A 25331-nucleotide genomic window follows, 5' to 3' on the forward strand; every position below is an offset into this window, starting at 1 on the left:
TATTGTATAAAACTTTTATTGTATTGTATAAGACTTACAATTTGTGATTTCATATATGAAAATAAGAAAGAAGCACATTTTAACGAGTTATAGCCCGCAAATAATGAGAAGTAGCCCCAAAAAGTAGCGTGTCGCCCAATTTGAAATTTTGGGCATTAATAAAAATCGCCCAATCCGCTACTTGTAGCTCAATCTGGCAACACTGTAAGCGTCGGACGTAAAACTTAAAGAAAAAAATGGTTACATTTTTATGTACGCAAATTTCGCTTATTATGTTAGTTGTCCCTCAACAAAGCTCATTATTTCCCGACAGTGATGTACAGAATCTATTCACAAAATTTTATTTATTGCTTCGGAAAAGAAAGAAAAAAAAGTGACATGCCTACTCAAAAGAAATCACTATTTTGTATAGGAAACAAAAGAGAATCGAATTACTATTCACTTTAAAATTCTTCTCATATAGTTTCTTCTGTGTTTTCCCCACACAAGGGGAAGAAAACATAGAAAGAGGCCACGTCTGCTTGTCGGTAACTGAATTAAGCATCCTTTTTAGGGCTTTCCATGCAATGTGTTCAGTTCGCTTTAGTTGTAATGGAAACTTGAATCGCTTCGAGCAATCAATTAAGTGCCTGTCTCTTCCTTGTTGGAACATGTGTGTGTAGGCGTGAAGGAAAATGGAGTTTCATAACTTCAGCCAATTTTGAAGCACAATAGACAAGTAAAATACAGATGTATAAGAAGTAACTAATTCTGTGTGCGACTCAAGGTTCATTGCCACAGAAGCAAAATCTCTTTACTGACCTAGAAGCACAGATAGTTTGCCTAACAGTGGGCAGTGGTAGGTTAGCTGATTGTTAACGTTGTAATTGACTGCTTTGCCGTCTACCTGCCAATCAACTCAATTGTCAATGTTGGCTCATGTTATAATTTGCTAAATAGCGGACTATCTGCCAACCAACTCAATTGCCAACGTTCGCTCTATGTTATAATTGGCCACTTAGCGGACTATCTGCCAACCAACTCAATTGCCAACGTTCACTCTATGTTATATTGGCCACTTAGCGGACCATCTGCCAACCAACTCAATTGCCAACGTTCACTCTATGTTATATTGGCCACTTAGCGGACCATCTGCCAACCAAATCAATTGCCAATGTTGTCTCTATGTTATAATTGACCACTTAACCGACCATTTGCTAACCATTCTCAATTGCCAACGTTCGCTCTATGTTATAATTGACCACTTAACCGACCATTTGCCAATCAACTCAATTGCCAATGTTGGCTCTGTGTTGTAATTGGTCACTTAACGGACTATCTGCCAACCAACTCAATTACCAACGTTGGCTCTATGTTATGATTGGCTATTTAGCCGACCACCTGCCAATCAACTCTATTGCGAACGTTCGCTCTATGTTATAACTGACCGCTTTGCCGTTGGATTTTTATTGCCCACCACACATATACACTTTACCATTTCTTGTTTTTCTTCTTTTCTCTAGGTCTCCAGTCTAGCATCTACTGCCCTCCATACTTATCACAATGGACGCAAAGTTCCCTTCTTTTAGATATGAAAAAATAGACAAAAAGTTCCAAACATTTTTCAGAAGTAAAATAAATGTAGACAAAAAAAAAAAAAAAAAAACTAAAAAAATTCAATGGTGAAAAAAACATTCTAGCATACAAAAAAAAAAGGCTTAACCGTATTACCCATATGACATTATACAACACTGTTAGATTATACAACAGTACCAAACACAAATAAGCAAAGGCTTGCTTACGTCTAGGCGTAGCTATTGAAATTTCAGTGTTTTGTAACTTTCTAAATTTACCCGTTTTTTCTCTCAATCTCTCTTCGCGCCAAAGTATACAAAACGTTCAAACAGAAATTGGTAATGTTACAAGCTAGTTTTGTAACTTTCTAAATTTACCCGTTTTTTCTCTCAATCTCTTTTCGCGCCAAAGTATACAAAACGTTCAAACAGAAATTGGTAATGTTACAAGCTAGTTTTGTAACTTTCTAAATTTACCCGCTTTTCTCTCAATCTCTTTTCGCGCCAAAGTATACAAAACGTTCAAACAGAAATTGGTAATGTTACAAGCTAGTTTTGTAACTTTCTAAATTTACCCGTTTTTTCTCTCAATCTCTTTTCGCGCCAAAGTATACAAAACGTTCAAACAGAAATTGGTAATGTTACAAGCTAGTTTTGTAACTTTCTAAATTTACCCGTTTTTTCTCTCAATCTCTTTTCGCGCCAAAGTATACAAAACGTTCAAACAGAAATTGGTAATGTTACAAGCTAGTTTTGTAACTTTCTAAATTTACCCGTTTTTTCTCTCAATCTCTTTTCGCGCCAAAGTATACAAAACGTTCAAACAGAAATTGGTAATGTTACAAGCTAGTAAGAAATACTACGAGGTATATCCAAGGAATAAAATCTTTTTAAATCAGTTGCACATTGGCTCAAAAGTACATACAGCGCTTGCATCTAATGTGAAAGGACCAGGTACAATCCTACTTTCATTTAATTTTTCTACCGTCATTCTATGATGACGCCGACAATGAAGCCAAAACATGAAAAATAATAAAAGAAAAAAGTCCTCAATAACGATCACTAGACTAACTAACTCTATGGCCTATGGAACCCGAAGGCCGCATTCACAAAACCGCATTCACAAAACCTCTCCATTGACTTTTGTCCTTAACCAACTGGATCCAGTTTCTACTTTGTATTACTATTTCTGAGATCCAATCTACTATTGTTTCCCATCTGCGCCTAGGTCTTCCTAATGGTCGTTTGCTAATTGGTCTTCCTGTCAAGACTTTGAAAGCATATCTACTTTCTTACATCCTGGCTACACCGTCGCTTACATAACGTACAGTCGTAAGCGCCAAAAGTATAATTTTAGAGGAGAGGCATTTAAAGAAATTTCAGTACACTTGAGCCGTTCTACACATACAGCTAAAAACTATAGATTCAAGATAATAGCCCTGTGTAAATGATATATGATGGCTCTTTCGAAGACCTGTATCGTGCTCATTTAATATGACGTCATCACACTAGAAATATGTCTTGCATGGATATACGCCTTTCATCATATATACAGGGTTTGTCCGGAAAGTAATAGGACTTAGTCGATTTAAAAAAAAAAATTGAGCCAATCGTTACAATTCTTTAAAACTTTTCAAAATAGGCTCCTTCTGCGTCGATGCAGCGCTGCCAGCGCGATTTCCAAGCATTGAAGGCGTCACGGAAGTCATTCTCCGGAATAGCCTTGAGAGCCGCGGTGCAAGCTGCTTGGATCCCCTCTGTCGTCTCAAAATGCTTGCTTTTCATCGGGCGTTTCAGGCGAGGAAACAAAAAGAAGTCCGGGGGAGCACATCTCGGCTGTAGGGCGGCTGCGGAAAAGTTGAGATGCCGGCCTTGGTCAGGTAGCTGTTCACAAGAAAGGCGGTGTGAGCCGGGGCATTGTCGTGGTGCAGCTTCCAGTCGGCTCCGATGTCTGGTCGGACCCGATTGACACTTCGTTTGAGTCTCTTGAGCATTTCCACGTAAAACTTGGCGTTGACGGTTTGTCCAGGAGAAACAAATTCATGGTGGACGATGCCTTTGATGTCAAAAAAGACAATGAGCATCGTTTTCACTTTGGATTTTCTCATTCTTCCCTTTTTTTGGGCGAGGAGACGCCGGCGTGTGCCACTCGGAAGATTGCCTCTTTGTCTCGGGATCATACTCAAAGATCCATGATTCGTCACCTGTGATCACGTTATTCAAAAATTGGGGGTCACTTTCACACATGTTCAAATTTTCTTGGCACAATTCCACTCGCCGCAATTTCTGGTCGTCAGTGAGCACTTTCGGGACAATATTCGCGCACACCTTGCGCATGTTCAAATGCTCCGTCACAATTTCATGAACCACAGTTTTTGGTAAATTTAACATCTGGGCAATTAAACGAATACTTAGTCGATGGTCTGAGTTCTCGCGCACACAAGTCACATTGTCGGTGTTTGTCGAAGTCGAAGGTCTTCCAGCACGGTCTTCATCGGCGACCTCTTCCCGGCCCTCCGAAAAGGCCTTGTGCCACCGAAACACACTACTTCTTGCTAAAGCATAATCTGGGTAAGCCTGCTTGATCATATCAAACGTCTCTGTCGCAGATTTACCGAGTTTAACACAGAATTTAATCGCGTACCTCTGCTCTAACGAACGCTGCATTTTCGGCTTGCACCACGCACAGAAACACGTCGCGCGAGAAAGCCTGTTCTGACTCTCCGTGTACTCGGAGACAACTGACCAGCCGCTCGTTCGTTAGCTAGGAACGTCCTCTACCGGATCCACGCTCCGAAGTACAGTCATGGCGGAATAAAATCAGTCCTATTACTTTCCGGACAAACCCTGTACAATCTAATGCATTTGGCACTTACGCCTTAATTACTTGTAACTTTATTAATACATGAATGAATGACTGAATTGCTTTTTCCATCCTAAACGAACTGATGAGCTTGTAGGGATGGGACATACAGATTTTGGTGAAGTGGGCTAACCACTCTATTCAATAGACTCTGGCGGGAACTGAACCCGTACCACGCTCTCAAAACAGTGAGGATGCTAAGCTACTGGCCTCCCCGAGATCTATTAATACAAGAATAAAGTTTCTTATTTTAACGTTGATTTTTATAAAGTTTTGAGTTTATTTATTTATTTATTAGGTACTCATACAAATTGCCGATACAATGGAACTTAAGAAATGATGTACAATAAAATTGATATTGCTAACACAACTACAAATAACACGTTTTGACTATGTGATCAAAGTACAAATTCAGCTATGACAGTTTCCTGTAAGTGTATTACAAATTTTATTAATAGTTTTGAAAAATTGTAAATAAAAAAATGCTGAAATATTGATCAGAGTGAAAGGTGTACTGAGATATTTAATTTTATAATTTATGCTTCAATTTGGAAGAATAGGTTTGATTAGTGATCTTGTATTAGTAAAAATCTTGGCCGCTAGAGTTATGGAAGGTAGCGCCATGGGTGGCGAGTTTCGAAATTATTGCGTTCGTAAATTTTTGAAGTTGGAAAAAGGTCAGTTGCTAACAAGAATATAACCGGTCAAGAAAAAAAAAGTTTATAGTTTCTATAAGTGTTATATATATTTAGTGGCTGCCTAGAGCGTATAGTGAAAAATTATTGTATAATATCTGGTGAGTTACGTATTATATATATTATATCAAAGAGATTAATACTCATTATATATGGTGAAGACATTGATATGTAAGGCGAGCTTAAATTGTTAGTCAAATTGTAACAGGATAAATTGATTGACTCTGTCTTTGTTGAAACATATATATAGGGCTAATATTCATATTGTAGTTGATTCTATTTAGATGTTGTTTTCAGTCGATACAGATAATGTTAAATTGTTCCTATCAAGTTCGGATATTTTATAAAGGATTTTTTTGAAACTTTTTCCTTTATCCTGGATTGTCCTTATTTAGTTACAAATAATTGCATATTAATAGAATACGCTTGTTTATTGAAGGTTAAACTATCCGTATTTCTTTTAACTGAATTAAATGTGGGGAATGTTGTGCATTCCTGACCGGTAACAGTGGAGCTATTCTTATTACGGGCAGCTTCATGTTACAAAGGTCTTGATAAAATTTTTGACAATACTTGTCACGGGTGACAGATGTTGGTCCTGAGCACAGGTGCATCAAATCCTTGAATTTCCCGACAGATATTTGTGGGGGGGGGGGAGATACCTTAAGTTGTGGCAATGTGTGTTTCAATGCACCCAAAGTATTCCTTTTTAGCGATAGCTTCTCATAGTGTTAACTGAGGTGACTCGTTTTATGAAAATCCGTGCTAAGTCCTCTATGGTCAGCATTACCTCCCAGACCACCGTCAAATCTATTTTATTGTCAGAATCAAATTCTCTCACAGATTTAATACGTACACCACTCGAAGTACTCTTATAGTCTTTAAAATATTCAACTTTCATTGAGTATTTGTGGTATGGAACCCAGCTTAGTAAAGGTTCCAATGGGCATGGGATAAAGAAGCCTTCAATATGTGCCAAGGATGTCGAAATTTACAGAGGGCAAATATTGGAATATTCACTTTACAGTTTAAGTATTCACATTCCTGTATGTATAGTGGGTCATGATCAGAATCATCACTATCATGTAATTGAACACTTTCCTCTTCATCATCAGAATAGTCGTCACGTTCGTTCTTATTATCGTCTTCACAATGACTGTTATTTTCATTATCTTCAGAAGTTCTTATCTTCTTTCAGTATGTTCATTGGTACTATTTTCTTCAAAACAAAGAGAAGGACATCTATAGATTCTGACTCGGATTGTTCTGATGCAGAATAACGTACTGAATATTGAGTTTCAACCATACTTTCGTTCTTATTTTCACCTCCCCACTGACTCGCTTTCGTTCTTACCTTCGGAGTTCTTGTCTTCTTTCAGTACGCCCGCTGGTGTGGTTTTCTTTAAAACACAGCAAGGGACATCTATAGATTCTGATTCGGATGGTTCTGATACAGGATCCTGTGCTGAATATTGTTTCACTCACAGTTCCATAGTAAATATCTTTTCCCTGGCAGACAATATATTTTAACTCCTTTGCATAATGTATTGTTATCAATAGTTTCAATATCTTTGGATGACACTACATTCAAAGAGGCATCTCTTCACCTCACTAATACATCCATCGTTATTGTCCAGTAACCAGTAAAGAAGAACAATACGTGGTTAATTCTCGAATGTGTTAATGCTTTATCTGACTGCAAGTGTTCTCGGATTTTTTGTCTATAATAGTGAAACTATAATCGCTGATTGTTCTAAACAAAGTCGACTTTACAAAGATATTAGTAGTAACCATCAAATGATATCGAATAAAAGCTGCATTGTCACTGAATAAAACTCAGTTTCAGTAGCATTTATTATATATTACCAGAAAACGTAACTACCAATTATGTTACACATTTTAAATGATGGAAAAACGTGAGCGATAGCAATGGCACTTACGTCTCTACGTAAAATATTAAGCAATACAAGAGTGTCGTTTAGGACCTACGTCAGTTGAACATTTCTTACTGGAGAAAAAACTATTAGAGATAGAATTACGCCACTTCGTCAGATGATGGAGTAAGGTTTGAGGACTCCCCAGTTGAAATATCTCAATTTTTGAAAATTTTGCGCTTACGTCTCTACGTCATATAAGCGATGACATGACCTGCCCTCCTGAGCCTACTAGATTTGATGACCCTAACAATATTTGGTAAACGGTATAAATTATGTAGTTCCTCATCATGAAGTTTCCGCCATTCACCATTCCCATCCTTCTTGGGTTCGAATATTCCTCTCAGAATGTTATTCTCAAATACTTTCAGTCTACGTTCTTTCCTCAGAGTAAGCGACAATAGAATACAACAGGCATGATTATCCTTTTATATATTTTAAGCTTCAAATTCCTCGACAGGATTTGAGAAGACAGACATTTTAAACTGAATAATGACACAAATTCTCTGTTTTTAGTCGACATTTAATTTCTTCGTGAGTATGAACTTGGTCTGTTAATATTGATCCTAGATATTTGAAAGTATTCACTTTATCGAAAGTATTATTTGATATTTTAATTTATCCATTATTTTCTGTATTACAATCCAAACGAACTTCCATGTGTTTAGTTTTCTCTGCATTTACTTGTAAACCCATGTTCCTGTAAGCGTATTATAAGACCTCTGTATTTTTTTCTATTGTTCTCCTATTATCCTCTATTAAATTTACATCAGCATAAGCCATAACCCGGTGAATACCATTCAGTTCTAGGCCGTGGTTGCTAGATATGTTTCAAAAGAAAAAAAATGAATGGAAATAGCAAAGTTTTGAAGTATTCAGTATCAAATGTATTCTTAGGTTATTGCGGTGGATTCTTAAAAGGATAAATATTTATACGTATATTGATGTGCTACAGTTATTAGAAAATGCGAAGAAACAATAAATCTTATGAAAGCTCCTGATTATAAAACGTCGATGTATAAAGGGTTGCTTACATTTTAGGCGTCGTACAGCTGCATTGATTACCAAGGGGCAAGCAGTTTTCGATGATCTCTGCGTATCTAAACTTTTTTTTTTATTGGGTTTCCACGTATTGATACTGTACATGCTCCCGCGGAAACTAAAAAGCTACTGTGAAAGTCAAGCAAAGTGTTTGCTTAGCCAGTGCAAAGTTTACAACTGAGAAAACGCTTTGCCCGTAACGAAGTTGTTCAGTACAATAGTTGTAGTAAAGTTATCACCAGTGATTACGATCAGTGCGTCGTAGTAGATCAGTGGTTCTCAAGCTAATTCCTATCACGACCTCCATTTTATCACATCCTCTTGCCAACTATCCCCTTATAATTTCTGGTTTGTAATACGCTTGTGTGGATTTCTAATATCCTATTGCGGAGATCTCACGATATCCATCTATTTGTATAATAGTAGAATCCATTTCTTGTATATAGTGGATACAGTAACTTCTCTAAAAGTGAATGGATTAAAATCAAATTTGCTAAGTTCATTCATTTTACAAATATAGAATCCGATCCGTCATACTTGTATTGCTTGGAAATGACGGCCATTTGACATTTTTAAACCTTCATAACTCCCTTAATTTTGGATCATATGATAAAAAAATAATAGTGATTTCTAATTTTGGTTTAAAAAACCTGTACAGTTGTTAAAAAAATTACTGAATATTTTAAGTGACTTGATAATGTGCTTCATGAAGATTGAACCGGAGATTGCTGCGCTAGTGAAATCACAGCATGCTCAGATATGTTATTAGCTTTCAATTTTTAAAATTGTATTTAAATATGCAGGTTTTGTTGCATTTGTATTTTTTCTGGTATTTCAATATGCAGTTCTTATTAGTTTCATATCGTACCTATTTCATTTAAATTGATTTTTAAACAACTCTGCACCTCTTGAAAATGTTTAGTAGACCTTTTTTTAAATGTTGTTCTTAGCAGTATGTATAAAAATAAAAATATGCCTATCAGAGCAAAATTCAAAATATTGTAATATTTAAAAATATTTTCCGGTATTAGATTTTAATTGCATTTATCTCTTCCGCTTATCTTCGCGACACCCAAGTTGAGAAATCCTGCAATAGGCAAATTCGTCAGAAGTACTAATCGAGAGCTCATTAATGTGGATATTTACTACATTTAGCCTGTGGAACTGTAAGTTTATGAAGAAAAGAATTACCAGAGTTCATATGGAGTGAGTCAGCAAGAGGTAAGATAGCAGATACCTCTTCCATCCCCTAGTGTTTATACAGTCCGCACCCCCAAGTTTCGGGAGTGTTAGTGACATTCAGTAAAGCACGACATACAAGTAAGTACATTAAAGATAAGTGAAAATTAAAGCCATTTCACGTTATAAACAAAAAAGGAAAATAAGTAGAACTGCATGGTTGATATATATATATATATATATATATATATATATATATATATATATATATATATATATATATATATATATATATATATATATATATATATATATATATATTATAGGTTACTATTATTTATGTTGTATTAATGTTTGTAACTTATTTGTCTCTGCGTTAAGAACGATAACTCACAATCAACGGCTCCGACTTCCCAAAATTTATGTGGGTGCATATCAGTGGCAGGACATGTCGGCCTAAATATTTTCAGGGAAATCTCAATATTTGATTGAATTATTTTTAGTTAAAATCTTTTATGAACACTGTCATAAAGGGCTGTGCTATGATAAATAAAATATGCCGGTACAATAAGGACATGTTGGGGTTGCCTAGCTCAGTCAGTAACATGGCTGGTTTATACGCAAGAGAAACGGGTTCAAACCAGGGTCCAAATTAAAAATCTTGTAGGTGTGCCGGACCTACAAGATTATTTGTGTGGGTGCCGCAGTCCCGGAGCACCCACGTAGTCGGCGCGCATGCTCACAATACATTTAATTAACAAATTACATTTTTATACGTTTAACTTTAGAAGTGAGTTTAATCCGTGGCATAGCATTAACGTCTGCTTGTCTTAAGTAATATTTGTTCTAGCCTCACATCATTTGCTATTTCTTTTATGCGGTAAGCATTTCTCTTTCCTGTCAAGTCATCCAACAGCTGGTAGGAAGGAGAGTGGTTATAATGACAGCCAATGCTGTTGTGGGAACGATGGAGTAAATAAATAAATAAATAAATAAATAAATAAATAAATAGAAAGAAAGAAAGAGAGAAAGAGATCCGCTTATACACTGAGAAAAATCCGTTATCCGGACACCGGTATATTGTACAAATATACGGAATCCTTATGTTTACTACTGAAATCAGTACGGAGCATACATACGTTATCAATATGCTACAAACTTTTTCTGCTTAGATGTTACATCAAGCCGCTGCAGGATGTCTAACATCTATTTATTTATTATATATACATAGACTTATGTTATATACATGAGCTATATGTTGCATACGTCCATCTGTATGTGGGATTCTGACCGCCTATATATAATTATTTCGTTCGTACGGAAAGTACTTATAAAATATACTTTTTCAGTTATGCGTTTGCTGTACGTTAAGTCCAAAAACTACAGGATTTACAAATGTAACATACGATTTTACGTACGTTACATACGTTTTTTTTTTCTCAGTGTGAACTGGAGGACCCACGATAATTTGTGATAAACTTACTTGTTCTAGTTGAACGTCACACGTTATGTTCCGAGGCTAAAGAAGATGGTGATGCTAAATGAAGAGAAGGGAGAACCCATGCACGCGGTCTTTGTTTACCACACTTCCTTGTATATTTTAATATTATTTATGGCTTACAAGTGTCTAGGCATATTATTTATTTCATATAAGTTTGCAGAAATATTATAAATTTATACATAATCAGTGCTAAGAAAATAAAGACACTAGAAAATATTTACTGAACTAATTTTAGTTTCTGAAAAAATATTTCTGTTTGTACCCCTTAACTTATTTGTGTCAAGAGGGATATATGTGCGCGGGTCAACAAAACAAATGTGTAGAAGCTATTAGAATAGCATTTCCATTATACGTGAGTTTAGAATTCGTATAAATTTGAGCCTGTACCCTTTACGCACTACTCTGTATATTTACAACGAATATCAATTGATTAACAAGGAATATCTGTTGTTTATCCATGTAAATCCGGTAGTTTCAAGGAGAAAGCACACGCCAAATGGAAAACCAAATTTTGCCTGCATTTATTTTCTTTTCCTACTAAAAAATTCCGGCACGAAGAGCTCAAATCGATTAATTGGCAATTTTGAGTTGGAAATGTGTGGTCAGGACATCCCTGGCTCCATTGCAAAATTACACACTGTTTGACTTTGGTAATCTGAGTAGTACCGGTAGACCAGAGCAGCAAGGGTTTTGCCTTGCCTTCTCTTTATAAAATTCTCTGGATTTTACTGGTCAAGCAGGGTTATGTTCGTCAGTAAATAGCTTTAGCTACAGACAGGAAAAAAAATCTAGAATAAAACTCGTTTTTCCAGTTTGACGTTTCTTACATTCTAACTACTACTTCTTATAGTAATAAAGAGTCTTTTAAAAGAAATAAAGCATACCTGCAATTTTAACTTCAGAACCAGTTCAACAAGAAGTCCAGGTTCGCAATCCTGAAATATTCTCACTTGTTTTAGAGTGTCCATATGCACATGAATAGCAATTTCAGCCTTCAACTTGTCTGGTAGCGTGGACATTATCTGTTCTTCGTCCAGTGACTGCTTGTTAGACCAGAGATAATCAAACCACTTGATAACACGTGTCTCCAACTCTTTGGACACTTTGCGGAAGGCCATATACTGTTTAATTCCATCCATCCGGTTCTGAAAGTCCACTCTGGCAGCGTTCATGTTGGTAATCATACTCCCGATATTACCAACAATGGTAGCGAAGATAAGGACACCCACTAGGAAATCGACCACCACGAAGAGATACTCAGCGTCGTTCTCAGGCTGTGGCGTCTCACCAATTGTTGTTAGCGTCAACGTTGACCAATAGAAACTGTAAATATATTGACGAGATAAAGTAGAGTTTCTGCCACCACTGTTATTGTAGACCCATGCATCAGTACCAAAACCAATAGCGTAACTGATAGCAAAATATAGACACGCATTCCAATGGATGATGATAAGTATATAGAGAACTACTTTGCAAATGCGGAAGGCGTTAGGAAAGTTGGTTCGAGTCTCGGTTTTCTCAAAGAATTCCAACATTCGGGGAACGCGAATAAGTCGATTGAGACGGACGATGACGGGACAAGGGACTTTGACGTGGCACTGCGAAGGAAGAGCTAAATACGCCAGGTCGGTCGGAAGGATACTCAGGATGTCCGACTTGCAAGCACTTGACCGAAAGTAGTTCTGGCGGAGCTTTAGCGAGTCTCGTACCATCAAACCTTGCTCCAGGTAACCTATCAAGAGAGAAAAAACTGAAGTCAGCATCATACTTTACAAAAGAAAAACGTAGTATTATAAATTAAATTAATTTACTTTTAAGATAAGCATAAGTATAGGGAAGAATGGGGAAGATTAGCTAGAATGGAAGAGTAATGAAGACACATTATGCGAGAAATTAGGATAGAAAATAACATTGGAGATAAGAAACTGAACCTTGGTCATGAAATATTATTTAAACATCTCATGTCTACTACAACCATTTTCAAACAAATTAATATACAGGGTGGCCCAAAAGTAGGTATACACCCGTGCATTGATCTAGTATAACATTCTAGCTTATAGCTTTATTTGCTTCGGCTGTTCCGAGGTTAAGATATAAGTAAAAAGACATTAAGAACAAATAATAAAGAAAATAAGTCTACCTGATGAATAACAATAAGAAATGGCATAATAAACAATGAGTTGATCAGTACGGGACTGTACAGCTACTTTTTGGCCACACTGTATTTTTCACCTTTATGTCGTGTTCCTTTACGAGGACCGTCTTTCTTACACCTCCGTTAAGCCTTCAGAGAAGAACTACATGAGATGGAGAAACGAAAATTAATCAAGTTTGTTCATTCACATCCTCCATATTAAAAGACAGACTCTGGTGTTCAATCATTGTGGAATAGTGAGCATGAAACCGCACCGAGTGTTCAAGCATTGTAGAGTAGTAAGCATGAAACCGTATCGAATGTTCAATCATTGTGGAGAAGTGGGCGTGAAACCGCACCGAGTGTTCAATCATTGTAGAGTAGTAAGCATGAAACCGTATCGAATGTTCAATCATTGTGGAGAAGTGAGCGTGAAACCGCACCGAGTGTTCAATCATTGTAGAGTAATAAGCATGAAACCGTATCGAATGTTCAATCATTATGGAGAAGTGAGCGTGAAATCGCACCGAGTGTTAATCATTGTAGAGTAGTAAGCATGAAACCGTATCGAATGTTCAATCATTGTGGAGAAGTGAGCGTGAAACCGCACCGAGTGTTCAATCATTGTAGAGTAGTAAGCATGAAACCGCACCGAGTGTTCAATCATTGTAGAGTAGTAAGCATGAAACCGTATCGAATGTTCAATCATTGTGGAGAAGTGGGCGTGAAACCGCACCGAGTGTTCAATCATTGTAGAGTAGTAAGCATGAAACCGTATCGAATGTTCAATCATTGTGGAGAAGTGAGCGTGAAACCATATCCGAGTGGAACCGAAGGGCTCGGCAAGTGTGAACTACACAATACCGATTTTTCCAGGCAGGAACTTTAGAAATGACTGCTGTGTGCACAAGCGCTACAAAGGTCTTAAAGAAACATTTACCGATCTACATGCCAAGACAAGTCATTGGTGGATATCTGTGGTGGAAGACGACGACTTTGATGAACGCATGAATCATGTGGTTTGTGAAAGGGGTGAAATATGGTTTCTGAATTATCTGATCTTGGAATTTCAGGGAAATTAGCAGCCGCTTGGCGATATCGAATTACATACTGTAGTTCACACTTGGCACGGGCGCTTCGATTGCACGGGATGCGGTTCCACGCTTACTAGTCCACAATGATTGAACCCAGAGTCTGACTTTTGATACGGAAGATATACATGCAACCTCCAATGAACATATTTGACTGATTTTTGTGTCAGCGTCACACATGGTTCTCTTCGGTTTAATGGAGGTTGAGAACAAGTAGCCCTCATATTTAATTTAACTAACGTTAGTTTCATTATTATACCAAGTAATCATTACGAAAATATTCTAATATACAGTATATATATATATTATGTGATCAAAAGTAACAGCAGACCTGGCTGAAAATGACTTACAAGTTCGTGGCGCCCTCCATCGCTACTGCTGGAATTCAATATGGTGTTGGCCCACCCTTAGCCTTTATGACAGCTTCCACTCTCGCAGGCATACTTTCAATCAGGTGCTGGAAGGTTTCTTGGGGAATAGGAGCCCATTTTCACGGAGTGCTGAACTGAAGAGAGGTATCGATGTAGGTCGGTGAGGCCTGGCACGAAGTCGGCGTTCCAAAACATCCCAAAGGTGTTGTATAGGATGCAAGTCAGGACTCTGTGCAGGCCAGACCATTACAGGGATGTTATGGTCGTGTAACCACTCCGCCACAGGCCGTGCAGTATGAACAGGTGCTCGATCGTGTTGAAAGATGCAATCGCCATCCTCGAATTGCTCTTCAACAGTGGGAAGCGAGAATATGCTTAAAACTTCAATGTAGGCCTGCGCTGTGAGAGTGCCACGCAAAACAACAAGGAGTGCAAGCCCCCTGCAAGAAAATCACGACCACACCATAACACCACCACCTCGGAATTTTACTGTTGGCACTATACACGCTGACAGATGACGTTCACCGGGCATTCGCCATACCCACACCCTGCTATCGGATCGCCACATTGTGTACCGTGATTCGTCACTCCACACAACGTTTCTCCACTCTTCAATCGTCCAATGTTTACGCTTCTTACACCAAGCAAGGCATCGTTTGGCATTTACCTGCGTGATGTGTGGCTTATGAGCAGCCGCTCGACCATGAAATCCAAGTTTTCTCCCCTCACACCTAACTATCATAGTACTTGGAGTGGATTCTGATGCAGTTTGGAATTCCTGTGTGATGGTCTGGATAGATGTCTGCCTATTACACTTCACGACCCTCTTCAACTGTCGGTGATCTCTGTCAGTCAACAGACGAAGTCTGCCTGTACGTTTTTGTACTATACGTGTCCCTTCACGTTTCCACTTCATTATCACATCAGATACAGTGGACCTAGGGATGTTTAGGAGTGTGGAAATCTCGCGTACATACTTCTGACACAAGTGACACCCAATCACCTGACCACGTTGGAAGTCCGTGAGTTCCGCAGAGCGCCCCATTCTGCTTTCTCACGATGACTAATGACTACTGAGATCGCTAATAATGAGTACCTGGCAGTAGGTGGCAGCACAATGCACCGAATATGAAAAACGTATGTTTTTGGGGGTGTCCTAATACTTTTGATCACATAATATATATATATATATATATATAGAGAGAGAGAGAGAGAGAGAGAGAGAAAGAGATTAGTTGGTCAAAAATTCTGACTTGAAATGGCTGGTTAGAAATTTGAGAGCATATTGTATTTTGAGAAAGATGTGAAGGGAGGAATATCCTAATTGATGGCCACTTACAAAGACAATATTTCACTACTTATGCTAAAATTAAAATACACTGTCTGCCAATAAAATTAAAACAGTAGGAGACAGCTTTGGTATGAAAACGTCATATTTGGTATACGGTACAGACATATTACAGCGTAAGAATAATATGATTAAACTTTTCTCTCTGTGCGACATGAGACTGCAGAAATCCTGCGTTGACCCAGGATGGAGATCAATAGCTGCATAGAGCGGAGATGTCCTCTTGGGGTGTCACAAACTAAGCCACCGGATACGCTGCCAAATTCTTCTTGTGTATCCGTAAAAGTTCCCTAAAGTGCAATAATAGGCAAAGGATGTTCAATAAAAAACAGATCAGGTGAAAGCCCGGGTCAAAGAAGCAAAAGAATATAGTATTCACCAAAAAATTTTGGGACGTTGCGAGTCACAGTGTTGGCTTCTAAATTGTATCACTCAGGGTGAAGTGTTAGCAAATTAGACAATAGTCCATTCGGGAATATAAAAGTGAGAACACAACCGGCTCCAACACCATAGTGCTGCTGAACCTTTCGTTAATACGTGTTAGCAGAAGTAAGAAATCAATGGCACTCCGTATCATAATCACCGATAACGGCCCGGCTTTGCAAAATAATCTGTCGGCTCGGTATTGTCTAACACGGATCTGATCATTATAGTAGTGATGCAGGCTGCAGCAGGATTAATTTCTGCTATTCATATCATTTAGACCGCCATGAACGATACTTCCTACTGCACAGACGCCTGTTTGTATATTAATCTTTTCTTGAGCCAGCAGTTCCGTATGCAGCCCACTGCTCCTGCATTCCATTCAACTTCCATTCTTTCTTTGGTTGCCCTCTTCCGAAACTCGCTTGGAGGTCCTGAAGAATCCACAGACATAAATTTTTCAGAAGACTAGCTTGGAAACCTGATATGCCACAGTTCTTCCGCGATCAAAGAAGGAAGTTGTCCATAAGGCTCCTATATTTATCGATGAGGCATATTTTAACACACACTACTTAATAGAAGTTCTCTATACTTCCTTCGGTTCTTGTAACCAAGAAGCGTGGTCAGCATACGTAATGCATTGTGAAACTGCACGTTTAGCATTTCAGTTGTTTCCAATTCTCTACATATTTTCCAAATATCACCTCGATTGAATGTACCTTACCTAGTCTTGTAAATTTTAATGACTAGAAGTGTATTAGCAGAGAGGGAAGGAAGGAATCATGGGAACTTCTCAGCTCAAAGTAAGTAGCATGTTTCTCACGGCAGATTATTATAACAATTAGTATTACGAATGCATAGTACGAGAGGCGTCTAAAAAGATATCTACCTAGACCGGAAGGAATGTAGATAGCCTCACCTGGTCATCACTATATTTTATGTAGTCCCCATGGAGGTCTATGCACCTTCGCTACTTTGTGGGCAACGAACAAATTCCAGAGAAAAAAAATATTTTCTTGGCCATGGCCTGGAAACCACTGGGAAACAGCCCGTAGGATCTCGTTGTGCGACGAAAATTCTGACGATGCGGCATCCTGCTATACTTTCATCAGTCGCTCGTGGATCTCCTTTAGTCCCTTTCCTTCTTTAGTGAGAAAGTTGATAACAGAGCGCTGATTCAACCTCTGCAAATCCATTGGTTCGCGGTGTCACACAAACATTCGCTACACGGCGTTAACACATACACTCTACTTACGGTTTCTCCGTTGCTCCGACTGACATCAAAATTGCGCAGCAGGGTTCCATGCAGTAGCCTTCCCTTCCTATCTAGGCAGACAACTTATTGAACGCCCCTCGTAAATAAAGTTAGCAGCAGGAAAGATATTTCTCTTTAACACATTGTTATCTTAAGAGAAGACAGAGCGCGTTCTTTTTCAAAAGTGCTTTTAAAAGTATTACTGTTATTTTTATAGACTTTTTTCTTTAGCAATCTAACTTACGAAGTTTGACCAAGAGATTTCATCGATTCAAAAACAAAACTATTGAAGATTTCTGTTGCTAGGGCTAAAATAAATTTTTAAAAAAGTTTCCAGTACAGTTTTTTTTCTTTCTCCCATTAAAAAAAAGGAGTCGCTTTGTACAGCAGGAACAAATGCGCCCCCAGGCGATAATGTTGGTAACTTGCAAGACTGAGCTTATTGGTTTCCTTCATATCACACGTCTGCTACAAAACTCCCACCGCTCTCACCAGGGGGCGTTGGCAGCGGCCTTTCTGCTTCATGAGAAATCGTTGTTGGAACAGAGCAGCGTGGAGCGCAATTTGTTAACTCTGTCCATGTAAACAGACAGAAGCATGGCTCAATAAAGCTTCGATCCTAGTTTATTGGAGTCTGAGCAGCTTTTAATCCCCGGTTACCTTTAACTGACACAAGAAGTGGGCATCGCTTCATAACTGTCAAATGAAGTTCCTCGCTACATTAAAGTTCCATTTATATACAGGGTGATTCATTAATATGTCATTTTTTTTAATGGAATCAAGTTAATCAAGCAGTGTAGACAAAGTAACTCTCGTATAAGCTAGTACATGGGAGATCTTTTACAGTCGTAATAATAGAAAATGTTGTAACTTATTTGCAGTGACAATTCGAGAGATAAGTCACATTGAAAAAAAATGCTTCATCGCTTCAAATTAATGGAAGAAAACTTAACTAATGTATTAAGTCTAGTATACTTTATTAGGACATTAGATAAATTCTCTTCTCTTAGAATGAAGAAATAACACTTTTAGATTTACCCATGTGACTTTCCTCACAAATCACCTCTACTTATTTGACTTTAGAATCAATTTAAATATTTTTTTAAACTTGTTAAGAAAATATTTCTTATTAAACAAATCACCAAAGGTATTCAATTACAGAATTTTACGAGGCTTAATTTCATCAAGTAGAATTGAAAGTTGAGTATGGTACAGAAATTCATAATAATTTGTGTATGATGAAGTTACCATGATGCCTTGATAACACTTCTGTCGTTCAAGCTCCATAGTACAGCTATACACTTGTCGTGCATCATTTCATGACATAAAAATAGATAATTGCATGTCGCTGGAATGGTTCAGGTTTCTTTTTGCCAAAGGAAACGTTGCAGTGTTCAAATACCTATCATATACGCCTGATTTGGCTCCAGCGGGTCAAAGATAAAATTATCTCTGAAGACTGCAAGGCTTTCCAATACTACAGTCATCCACACAAATGTAATTAAGACCCTGCTGAAAAGTTTAAAGACGCTACATCTTAAAGATTTAAGCGCAGTGGCGTATTTAGGGGGCTATTGGGCTCAAGCCGCCCCCAAAAATTAATTTGTTACTTTTTTACATTCCACGTACAACAATAGTCCTTCTTACTCTTTCTAAGAATTTCATTGAGTTTCCCTTTTCTTATGCTCTTTGTTCAGAAATAATACTGTATTTGTCAAATTTCATTCCAGGTAAGAACTGCGTTCTTTTGTTTTCTTTCGTCCATTCTACTCTTCCGTTTCTTTTTCTTAGTTGATACTTTCTTTCGTTTCTCCTATCATACTTTCGATCGTTGTTAGTTGTGATTCAAGTTTGCCTTCGTCAGTAATACCGAAACTAAGAAGAGCTAATAAGTGAAACTGGTGTTCCACACCAACTTTAAAGAAAATCAAGAGGGGGGGGGGGGGAATAAGTAGCCCAGGAAATTAGGTAGGCCAAGAGGATGTTTCCTTTTTCTTCTATGAATAGAATGAAAGGTTAGACTCGCTGCTAAATTTTTGTATCATATCACATAAGATTCACCAACCTGCAACTCTTGCCATTAAAACTGCAATCAGTATATTTCAGCTTCAACTTTTCTTTCAGGTATAAACGTACACAGATAAAACTGCATATTTCCATTATTTTCTAAAATGAAATTAGATAAGTTGAAATGAGATTACACATATTCAACGTGTGTTCCCAGGAGCGTCATTTCAGATTTGCCTGGGGGGGGGGGGTAAAATCCTCCACCGACATACGAGTTTCACGTTTTTTTCCCTGGTATATTAGAAGGCAATCGATTAAAATATATCTAATTCTTAAACTCAGGTAGGCACTCCCTCCCCCCTGCTTCCAAATGTTGTGCATATCCCCGAAACAAAGTCCTAAAAAGATCACTATGTAAAGGTATACTCTACATTTCTCAGCACTTACTTTTAAACAACTCAGTGGTAACGAAGGTAATAATTTAGTTTGTGAAGTTGAGGTATTTCTAAGTATTACACTCAGGAAACCTACAAATAAATCAATTCGTGTTGGTGTTCAAAGTGATCGGTACCAGAATTGGTAAGTTCCAGTCATATACTTCCGGTACACAATACTTAATTTAGTTTCTGGGAGTGGGGTATATCTTGTTAATGCACACGTTCAACTTGAAGATTAATCAACCTGTCTTGATGAAAGAAAACGCGATCGGTACCGCAATTGTAAAGATCCCGTCACCAACTTCCGGCAGACGGTGCCTAATTTCGTTTCCGAAATTGCACAATGCACAGTGCCATCTATCGGTGTTGTATTCATTTCAACTAGTAAGCTCGGTAGCTTAAGAGGCCTCATCCCGGCGAAATAAAAATACCGTTAATTTTACAGTAATTGTGTGATATCTTCAAATAGATAAAAGATAATCGAAATGTGGAACAAGAGCGCCCTAGACAATATCATTTTACATTAGATACCGTTATCACGACTAACTTATCTGCTTTCGATTTCGAGCCATTTTGAAAATCGTCATTTATTTTCGCGTTTATAAACTGCTGAAAACTTAAAGCCACTAGGTGACTTGTGATTACGGTAACTTACGCAAAATAATATTGTCTAAGGCGCTTTTGTTCCACATTACAATTATCTTTTATCTATTTGAAGATATCACACAATTACTGTAAAATTAGCGGTAATTTTAATTTCGCCGGGATGAGGCCTCTTAAACCTTTGGTACAGTCAGTGTCGAGTTTGAACGAGTCCAGTTGGGTGAGGGCGTGTTAAGAGTCTCTGTCACGCTCCAATATTAAGCTTTGTTCTAAGCTGCAAAAAAGTGTCAAAGAAGTTTACGAAATGTCAAGATCAGTGTATGGCGGCGAAGTGGTGGTATTGTAGACTGTTTACAAGTGGTATGAGTGATTGATTCAAAAGCGGCACTGAGTCGGTTGAAACCGAGCAGTGATCGAGACGTTCCACAGTGGGACGAAAACGCAAAAAGCTGGCCAAAAGTAAAAAAACGAAAGTTAGTAATATAGAAATTTTCTTATGTAGTTGGCTAGAGTGATGTTAGAAGAGCCCAAATCCGTAAATAGAATAGGGTTTTTACTTTATTCCGACTACCTGAGCCACTCTTAAGTAGACCCTTCAGCAGATCAAATGCGTAGAGAACAATAGAAGAATTGTGGGCGTCCGTTTAAGCATTTGGCGTCAATTGATGCCACATCTTTCGGCGGGAAAAAATGTACTTTATTGCATTGAAGTAGTATCTATTGCTGCTCGTTGGCAACGCTTGTTGCCCGGATGATATTTTGACGCGCTACTAGATGGCTGGAGCAACTACAACCAGTAGAAAATTTTGGCGCGCTTCAGAGAACTGCTTGTTTTGCCACTATGGTGTCGCTCCGTTTTGTATTGTGTTTTTCATCAGGAAGAGTCGGAACTGGAGGTAAGTAAAAATCATATTCTGAGACAATGGTATCCCTTTTTTCATATTATTATGTGTGTATTGTAATATGTCGTTCCTTTCGAAAATTATGAGCCAATGAAGTGATGGCATCAAATGATCCCTCTGTGCAGATACGGTTCTGATAAGTCGCATATACTTGATAACCGCTTTGAAATATAAAATAGTATCTAAATATTATTTATTGCCTACATTGTGTAACAATAGATATTTGAAACAATAGCAGAGCCACATAAAACGTTTTTTCAGTGTCGTAGTCTGAACTTGTAACACGGGGGTTGTCAATAAATCACAATAAAATGCTACCTTCTTATGTGCTGACGGCATTTCTCTACAATAAACACGTAGAAACGTGAGACTGAGGAGAGTACGGAAACGAGGGAGTGTTTTGGGGCTTCGTACCAGCAAAACCTAAACTTTATTAGTAAACTGTGCGTAGTTTTAGATTTAATTGTACATAGAATTTTCTCTGATATTGAAATTGTCTTGCACGAATCCTTGCCGTAGCACTTGCAAAATTAGACAATAGCAGATATTTCAAGCAATAAAAGTCAAGATTGTAGATTACTGACCCTCGTGTAGTGCACCTATATAATATTTAATACTTTCCAAGTACAAAGGTCAATATATTATCAACTAATATTCCTAATAATATAAATAATTATGTTTGATTATTTCTAAAACAAATCAACCTAAATTTCGTAACCTAAAGCCAATTACGGGTATGGGAGGGTCAGGGTCAGATATCTACTTCCTTCTCAAACAGACTATTTATTTTTGGCAGGTTCATTCTACACAAGTTTTAGAATTAAAATGCTCAGTGGCGGATCTTGCCCGGGACCGGGGGTTCTAGGCCTCCCCTGATTTTTGGGCTACAAAATTAAATGAGGTTAAAAAACTTATAATAACCATAATTTTGAAATCTTGTAGTAGCATATAGGTGATGATGGGTCACATTCTGAGAGCATCTGCAAGACCTCGTAGTTATGAGCTTCTAGATCCGCTACTGAAATTGCTATACATTTGTTAGTAGCTACAATGATCATATGTTTACCTACTTGTACTTGAATATTTATTATTTTTACAGCCTCTCTATGGCTCAAGGATTGAGGCAGGAAGAAATTGCCAGTCTTCTGTGTTCAGAAGTCTCATCAGACTCTGAGGCCAGCTTCTGCAGTAGTGATGAAGATGAATTTCCGCCCAACAATCAGCGTCATGCTTCTTTTGAGGAAGATTTTGCTGAAACATGTGAAGATGACAGCGGTCCTAATGTCCCTGAAGTGAGTGCTTCTCAAAGCGATCAATCACAAATTACGATAGTAAATGCTCCTGAAAATCAGGTGCCTTCGGCGACATCCCTAAGTAGCTCTGATGAGAATTCACGCCCCACATCACAAGATAATTCAATTTTTAGTGTGAGAGTGCCTACTAATTCTTTAAAACGTTCTTTGATTTGGTTTGCTGGTAAAGACAATGAATACACAAATAATGCCCCTCCTTTCAGCGGACAGCGTAATATCAATATTCACGGAAACGACCCATATGATTACTTTGTACAGTTGTTCCCTGAGACATTGATGGAACACATTATGACAGAAACCCAACGGTATGCTTTGCAACAAGGTAAACATTCATTCAAGATCACTCTGATGAACTAAAAACATTCTTAGGGATTAATATAATGATGACATATATAAAATATCCAGACAGACGTATGTATTGGTCATTAGTTCAGAAATGTGAAAGAATATAGCTAGTAAATGTTTATGTGAAGAACTTTCAAGCGAGACAATGGAAGAAACAAAAACATTCTATTCATGAACATTTTGCAGTGGCCTTGTGTGCCTTTTTAGTGAAATAACTTTTTATATACACAGATTATGTTATTTGTCAACTTTTATGTAGCAAGCTGTTTAAAATTGCAATACCTTTATTAAATGTACTTTTACTAATGTAAATATTTTATAATTTATGAGAGTCAATTCTGAGGATGTCATCACTTTCACCCCATGGAAGGAATGGCAAACCACTATGGACTCACCTTGCTCAGGTACCTTCGGATATAATGTGCCTTTAGGAAGATCACCACATCATCGTCGTCATCATCGAAGAAGATTGCAAATTATTTATCAGTTTGTCTCAGGGTACTGGCATCGGTTGATGCCAAATCAAATATTCCTCAATTGCATGCTGGCAACAACTGATGCCAGGTCCCTGGGACCCAATGGAACCCTGAGAGAGCAAAATTGATAGTTTTTCCGACTTATACGTCTAAATATTAGTCTGAATACAACATGTCGATTTTTTTTCAACGCTGGAACACATAGCATGCAGGAAGAGGTTAAATGGTTGTAACTTTCGAACGCGTTCATAGTTTTTAAATTGTAAAGTTTTCGTATATCGTACTGGTAAGTAGAATAAGTGTATGAAATGAAAAATTAATAATAATGATGTAATAATTTATAATTTGAATCGCAAGTCAGGCAAAATTTTCACATCGTTTATATATTTTATTAACTTAAAGCGTTGAAAACATTATGTGCACCCTCGTGCACCACGTTCATATTTTGTAGAATGGTAGCCTGAAAATTAATTAATGCTCTCGACAAAAAAGTAGCTGCCAAAACTTGCCAATTACGAAGCGTGTTGATGTTAATTATTGCTCATTAATGTTACAGTGACAAGCCGTTGCAGTTATCATAACCGAATCAAATACCAATAATTTGTGTCATTTAAGTAATAATACATTTCTAATAAATAAGAACGTAAGTAACAAGTAATTGTTCATCAAAATATGTGAAAAAAATGAATGTTGTTAAAGATACATTGTGAAAATTACGAAGTATGTTGACATTCTTGTTTTTCCGCCACTTTGGATCCGCCATTTTGTTTTTTTCAACTTTAGTTGCAGAATCGTAATCAGCAACCCCAATAACCCCTTTATCTCCAATTTTGAGAATATTTCTACTACTTTTTCGACTTTTGCAAATTTTATTCCGCCATTTTGGATCTGCCATTTTGTTTTTTTCAACGTTATTTGCAGAATCGTAATCAGCAACCTCAATAACCGCTTAATACTAAATTTCATTCAATCTAAATATAGTTATCATATTTTGGCCAGCTTTTTGCGTTTTCGCCCCACTGTGCGTTCTTCGAAGTCAAAAACAGACGGAAACGTGCTAAAATTTTCACAAATGATTTGTTCAAACAAATTAATGACTATTCGACAGCTTTCCGAAGAACTAAACATCTCGTATGGGTCCGTGGAAAGCATTTTAACCGCTTATGAAATGGGCAAATGGCTTCCTTCTTCACCACGAAAAAGCGCCGTGCCACACCTTGCTTTTGATCCGCAAGTTTTTGGCCGAAAAAAATATTCCTGTCTCTTTACGTTCGCTCTTCTCTCCAGGTATAGCACTATGCAATTTCTGTCTCTTCCCAAAAATTGAAACCGTGCTTAAAGGAAAACGTTTTGACATCATTCCTGACATTCAGAGGACCACGACAGAGCAGCTGAACGCCCTTCCAAAAGAAGCCTTCCAGAAATGCTTCCAGTCATGGATTCAACGTTGGGATAAGTACATTGCTAGTCAAGGACAGTACTTTGAAGGAGGTTAAATCAAATTCCATGTAAGTTTATTAGTTTGTTTCTAATAAAATTATTCACCGTATTTTATCATTACACCTCGTATACCTTAAAGTAATTACTTTGTCTAGTCTAAACTTGAAGATTTCAGGGATCTCTTGTTTCCTCACAATTCCTGTCAATACGGCCTTACACTTAATACTCTGTGTAATGAGTGGGTGCTACATATTCTTTTTCTCTGCTACCTTGTAATAACTAGAAGTAGTTTATTATGTTTCTACGGTATGTTTGAAATCCTTTACTGAGTAGCCTTTCCAGTAGAGAAATGGAAGTTGTAATTAACCAAAGTGCAGTTATTAATTATTCTAGAAGCGTTGGTTTTTAGACTAGAAATCA

General features: G+C 37.6%; 1 protein-coding gene across 1 annotated transcript in view; it reads right to left on the reverse strand.

The window, feature by feature from the left end:
* The window catches only part of CngA (Cyclic nucleotide-gated ion channel subunit A), a 415321-nt gene that overhangs the window by 35353 nt on the left and 354637 nt on the right, over nucleotides 1-25331 (reverse strand). Inside the window, exon 7 of the mRNA XM_081727288.1 lies at nucleotides 11651-12498. Coding sequence (XP_081583414.1) covers nucleotides 11651-12498 — 848 coding nt within the window. The remainder of the gene's footprint in view (nucleotides 1-11650; nucleotides 12499-25331) is intronic.

The sequence above is a fragment of the Thermobia domestica genome, chromosome 10 (assembly GCF_964235325.1).
Source record: "Thermobia domestica chromosome 10, izTheDome1.hap1.1, whole genome shotgun sequence".
Classification (NCBI taxonomy): Eukaryota; Metazoa; Arthropoda; class Insecta; order Zygentoma; family Lepismatidae; genus Thermobia; species Thermobia domestica.